This window comes from Porites lutea, chromosome 1, assembly GCF_958299795.1.
Source record: "Porites lutea chromosome 1, jaPorLute2.1, whole genome shotgun sequence".
Lineage (NCBI taxonomy): Eukaryota > Metazoa > Cnidaria > Anthozoa > Scleractinia > Poritidae > Porites > Porites lutea.
The window spans coordinates 46,457,642-46,464,041 of NC_133201.1; the positions used below are offsets into that span (position 1 = coordinate 46,457,642).

The 6,400-nt window shown below is 39.0% G+C and overlaps 1 protein-coding gene across 1 annotated transcript; it reads right to left on the reverse strand.

Annotated features, from left to right (window-relative positions):
* Positions 1 to 3,700: 3,700 nt before the first annotated feature.
* Positions 3,701 to 5,575, reverse strand: LOC140952850 (polyubiquitin-C). Its single transcript, XM_073402306.1, has one exon. The coding sequence runs from the start codon at positions 5,491 to 5,493 to the stop codon at positions 3,892 to 3,894; it is 1,602 nt and encodes a 533-aa protein (XP_073258407.1). The 5' UTR covers positions 5,494 to 5,575; the 3' UTR covers positions 3,701 to 3,891.
* Positions 5,576 to 6,400: the final 825 nt, after the last annotated feature.

Sequence of the window (6,400 nt, forward strand, 5' to 3'; positions counted from 1 at the left end):
GCATAATATGTCAGACCAGTACAGCGATATAAAAAGTACACTGGAGTCAAGTTCTGTTACAACAAACTTAAGAAAACTTCTAGGGTGCTTTGTCCCAGAAGTTGTCCATACCACCACCCCCATCCCCCAAACCTCTTGTGGAAAGTCTTTGGAGAATTAAAGTCAGGAGTCAAACAAAGCTGGAAATTTAACTGCAATTTCTATAAGCCCCCCCCCCCCAGGGGGGAGAGGGGCAAGGGTATGGATAAGTTTTTAAAATAACACAGTATCAACAGCCGTGGAAATTTCCAAATTAACAAGGCGTGGTTGAAAATTACATAAGTTGAATTAGATGCAGCTGTATTAAGTTAAGAGAGGTGCCTCAGGACTAGGAAGTTTTAAATTTTGTATTAGTCAGAATTTTTTTTACCCTGTATTCTTCAGGAATGGTGATATTTTTTAGTTTTATTTTACTATTTTGATTGAAACAAATCAATTGCTATTTCCAACAGTCACCTAATTTTTATTTTCTTTCTTTTTTTTTATTTCTTTAAAAATTGTTCATAAAATGTAACAAATATTTTCTGGTAACATACATACAGGTCCCAGGGGGGGTACTCGGGATTTCAAGTGATGGGGATGATCAAAGGATTTTTTTGGGTTTGAAATTTTCAATTCCGGGATTTTTTTGGGTACGAAAATTTGGCTTGGGTGGCTTGATTTGAGTAGGGATTTTTTGGGAGTATTAAAAAGAATCAGATGAGGGAAAGGATATATTCAGATGGTATGATGAATAAGCAAACATGAGTGTTCAATTTCCAATGTTTTTCTTTTTGTTATAGCATAACACGGCATGGGATTTTTTGGGGGTTAATTTTTGGTCCAGGGATTTTTTTGGGTTTTGCTGGAAGCTCTAGGGATTTTTTTGGGTCTTGACTTTTGGCTCCATTCGATCATCCCTGTCACTTGAAATCCCGAGTACCCCCCCTGGGCATACAGGTATAAGCTAGACTTAATCAGTTTTTTTTTCTGTCAGTAAGATCCCAGGTGGAAGAATACTTATTGAAATCTTGTATTTTTGTTGATCTTGTTTTTCCATGCCACAATTTCCTCAGTTTAGTTATCCTGGTACTATAGTTTACAGTTCTTAATTTTACAATATTTTTTACTTTTAATTGAAAATACTGGAAAATGATGATATAAAAAAAAATGTTACAAATGCAACTACTTTTTGGGAATGAAAATGATATAGAATCATTGAGAAGACTATCTTTCAAGAAAATTTCATGACATCTGCATGTTGGTGGTCATATTGATTTTCAATATATCTATGTCACTGCCGAACATCGAAGGCCGGGGTAGTTAACAGCCTCTGAATAAACAGAGACAGCAAAATATTTTGAATGAATAGTAATAATGATAATGATAATGATAATGACAATAATAATAATAATAACTGTTATTGTCATTTGCCAATGATTCCTCTCTCTATTACTTGGAAGTCAGTTGCCAACATGGTAAACAGATTACTTATGGACTGTAGCCAGACTTTTGGCACAGATTAGGCAAGATCTGTGATTGCTAAACACAAGCCACTAGTACAGTCCTGGGTGCATCTCCCCCAAAAATTGAAGTCTAGAAGCTTTGTAATGCTATGTTCAGCATTGCCATACTGTTTTCATGGGGTATCTCTTCAGAAAAATCAAATCGTGCAATGTCTTTTTCCATTTGAACAGGTTGGTGTGTGTTTTGTTTTTTGACAAGTGCCTTGTCTCGCCTCTTGCTAGCTGCAGTCCTGAGTTTCTTTCTAGCTATTTGCAGCCTACTGCAGTGGGTAATTAGGGACAGGTGTTTTTTTTGGTGGGGTGGAGGGCAGTCCTGTGCAATCCCCATTTTACACCAAATACATTTCCCTACAGCCTCAAGTATCCCTTTCTCATCTTGGCATACAATCTTAGGTGGAACCTTAATCAAAACTACTAATCCTCTCTAGGGAATCAAAATCAGTGGCTGCAAGAAGCAATTTATATTGTAGTATCGCTTATACAGTTCGAATTATGTAATTTTTGAATTATAACAATTTAAAAGATAATGATGTTGAGCTCTCTTGACTGGAGTTGCCCACAGGCAAACACCAAAGTCAGAATCTAATTTTTTCCAATAGCCATATACCGTTTTTTATTCCTAGATTTCACTAGCACTACTATGACTCTGTAAGTTTTTTTTTTATACAATCAAGTATGAATAAAATTGTTGTTGTTATTGGTGTGTTCAGTTCGTTGTTGAAGTAAATAAAAGATTTAACCTTACTAAGACCTTGTCAGCAATTTAGCCTCATACACTTTCCCAAGCCAGTCCTCCCTTTCCCAAAAAAAAAAAAATTGTGGGAATTCATTTTAGTATGACTGACCTACCGGTAGTTATAAGGCTTTCTAAGCTGGACGTACAAAGCGGAAGTGGCTAAGTGAATTACATTAGCCTAGAGTGACCAAGTTGGGGTCTGTAATTGGCCATTAAAAAGACTATTATGGGGTAGGTGTTTTCAGAGGCCACAGGCACAAACCGAGCAAAAATTAACCCAAGCAACCCCATTCACCCCCGGTCCTGATAAGGTGACCTTTGTATCCAAATGAAAATTAAACCTTAATGCACATTTTTATATGGTACAATATCTTTGTAGTGTTTTCACATGACGTCATGGTGTCCCAAAACAATGAGACGGCGGCCATATTGGTGTATCAAACCAATCCTGTGGGAGTTGAACTCTTTTCTTATGCAAACGCTTTCTTTTGTTCCAATAAATTTGCATAGATGCTGGCCACGCGAGTGAAAACACTCTATAAATTGACTTCTATTATAAAAGAAGTGAGATGTCAAGTTCAATACCAAAGTCTGCGAGAGAGTTTTACACTCTGTTCAAAACAACAAAGGTGAACAGCAATTTGGCAGCACCCAGAATTGAAGCCATCCTCACAGTATGCTGATGGCAGGTTCCAAAACCTTTCTATGTCTTTTCATCAGCATACCTGACATGATAGATTGTTTTGTTTTTCACTCGTCAAAAATGTTACATAACCAAGAATCAATACAGTTCTCCATACATTTTTCTTTAACAAAATTAGTGCAAAAGGCATTTGACTAAAGGACACTTTGCATTTGCAACCATTTTCTTTTAATCCTTAATGTTGGATCAGGTAGTGATATTTACCCAGACAAGACAGAGGAGAAAGCCTTTTCTAAAAAATTCTTATACCCCAATTTTTAACTAATAATATTCACACTTTGAATCTAAGACTTTGCAAATAAACACAAGAACCAAGAGGTTCAAACATGATCATTTCTTGGGCCACATCACCAAGTATGTATTGTTTTAATAAATGTAAATTTAAAAAAAATTGGTCTATTACCAACCACTAGACCGACTTCAAAGGTTTTTCTTTTTTTAAACAAGTGCACTTTTGACCTCATTGCTTTTTCTATTGGGTTAAAAGGTTTTCTTTTTCTATTAGTTGTGTCAATAATGTTTTCCATATTACAAAACAATAACTTATCACCTAACACCCCTTTGACAAAAAAACCCATAATTTCAAAACCATTTTCTGTAATCATCAACAGGAAAACAATTCAATTGCCTAACTCAAGTTTTAGCTGTTCTAAAACAATGGCCGAAAACCAAACAACTGAACCCCCTAAAAATGCAACATACATCAACAACAAGAGATACTTCTTCCAGTGAAACTTTAATGACACTACTTTGTAAATCTCCTTACATTTCTGCTTCTGAGGCTTCAAAAAAAAGAAAAACACGTAATAGAAATAACCTTGAAAACAACAACTGTGAAACTTCTAACTTAAACTTGTTAGTTCCTGTTTAGTCTATGTTGCATTAAGCAAAGTTCATGAACCTGAAGTTTACTGTCCACCTCGCAGACGCAGCACAAGGTGAAGTGTGGACTCTTTCTGAATGTTGTAGTCACTCAGGGTACGGCCATCTTCCAGCTGCTTGCCAGCAAAGATAAGACGCTGCTGATCAGGTGGGATGCCCTCCTTATCCTGGATTTTGGTCTTGACATTTTCAATGGAGTCACTTGGTTCTACCTCAAGGGTGATGGTCTTTCCAGTCAGGGTCTTGACAAAAATCTGCATACCACCACGCAGGCGCAGAACAAGATGAAGGGTGGACTCTTTCTGGATGTTGTAGTCACTCAGTGTGCGACCATCTTCAAGTTGCTTTCCAGCAAAGATCAATCTCTGTTGGTCGGGAGGGATGCCTTCCTTGTCTTGGATCTTGGTTTTTACATTCTCAATGGAGTCACTGGGTTCGACTTCAAGGGTAATGGTCTTGCCAGTTAGGGTCTTCACAAAGATCTGCATACCACCACGTAGACGCAACACCAGATGAAGGGTTGACTCTTTCTGGATATTATAATCACTGAGGGTACGGCCATCTTCCAGCTGCTTGCCTGCGAAGATCAACCTCTGTTGGTCCGGAGGGATACCTTCCTTGTCTTGGATCTTGGTCTTGACGTTCTCGATGGAATCACTGGGCTCAACTTCAAGGGTGATGGTCTTGCCTGTCAGGGTCTTTACAAAAATCTGCATGCCTCCTCTGAGTCGCAACACCAAGTGAAGTGTGGACTCTTTCTGGATGTTGTAGTCGCTCAAGGTTCGGCCATCTTCCAGCTGCTTGCCTGCAAAGATCAATCTCTGCTGATCGGGAGGGATTCCTTCCTTATCTTGGATCTTGGTCTTTACATTCTCGATGGAGTCGCTCGGTTCAACTTCCAAGGTAATCGTTTTTCCTGTTAGGGTCTTGACGAAGATCTGCATTCCGCCACGCAAACGCAACACCAAATGAAGGGTGGATTCTTTTTGGATATTGTAGTCGCTGAGGGTACGGCCGTCTTCAAGCTGTTTGCCGGCGAAAATAAGACGCTGCTGATCGGGGGGAATGCCTTCTTTATCTTGGATCTTTGTCTTGACATTTTCAATGGAGTCGCTCGGCTCTACCTCAAGTGTGATGGTCTTTCCGGTTAGTGTTTTGACGAAAATCTGCATTCCACCTCTCAAACGCAACACAAGATGAAGAGTCGACTCTTTTTGGATGTTGTAGTCGCTCAGGGTACGGCCATCTTCCAACTGCTTTCCGGCGAAGATAAGACGCTGTTGGTCAGGAGGGATGCCTTCTTTGTCTTGGATCTTTGTCTTCACATTTTCAATAGAGTCGCTTGGTTCGACCTCGAGAGTGATGGTCTTTCCCGTCAGGGTTTTGACAAAAATCTGCATTCCACCTCTCAGACGGAGGACAAGGTGAAGTGTCGACTCTTTCTGGATGTTGTAGTCGCTCAAAGTACGGCCATCTTCAAGCTGTTTGCCGGCGAAGATGAGTCGCTGTTGATCGGGCGGGATGCCTTCTTTGTCTTGAATCTTCGTCTTCACATTTTCAATACTGTCGCTTGGTTCAACCTCAAGAGTGATGGTCTTTCCAGTTAGGGTCTTTACGAAGATTTGCATGATGAATTTAGCTTCGAAACTTGTCTTTTTTAAAGAAAATAAGCGGCAAAACTCACTTCTCCTCAAAGTCAGAAAACGCAATGGCGTCGAAGGAATAGGGCGCTTTCTTTATTCCTGGATACTGTGTTCTGATTGGCTAAAAATATGCTTGCTCACAAGCCACGTGATAATAACTGTGATGTCATAATGGCAAAGTAAATGAGAAGATAAAAATTAATCAATGACGATTTCAAACGTTTTACCCCGCAATATGACAAATTAGACATCGATATTAAAAATCCTTTCGTTTTGTCGATCGGAAACCTTTATTTCAATATTTCACTATCGCTAAAAAACAGTCTTTTGTTGTACAGTTACGAATTTAAGGAGCAATACATGATTTTCTATTTTTAGTCAGCAACTTTAGTCTCATGTTCGGGAAATTTCTGCGTGATTCAGCAGACTACCCGCGGAAAAAAAATTTGCCAAGCTGTCATGATGTTCAATATTCTGCTGCAATCTGATGACGATCGTCGACATCCGTTCAAGCGATATCCTCGACTTGGACGTGACAAAAACTCATAACAGCGATAGAACTCACGAAATCTTTTCTCTTCCAATGGAGCCCAGAGATTTTGTCTTCGGGCCTTTTTAGGACTCAACATTCTCTTGCCAGATTCTTTCTGGATATTTTGGGATATTTTGAGCTTACTCCCTCAACGTACTGAAAGCATTTCTGCACAACATTAAATGATTTTTTTCAAAATACTGATGGATGGATTTTTCAGTTTCGTTTGGAGGTATCGAAATGATTGATTATTACATAATCGGTTCCCCTTCGATTTCGATATTCAATATTCTGTTGCAATCTCATGACGTTCGTCGACATCCGTTCAAACGATATCCTCGACTTGGACGTGACAAAAAC

Excerpts from the sequence above, each read along its gene's own strand:
- LOC140952850 (XM_073402306.1), bottom strand. The coding sequence starts at position 5,493 with ATGCAAATCTTCGTAAAGACCCTAACTGGAAAGACCATCACTCTTGAG.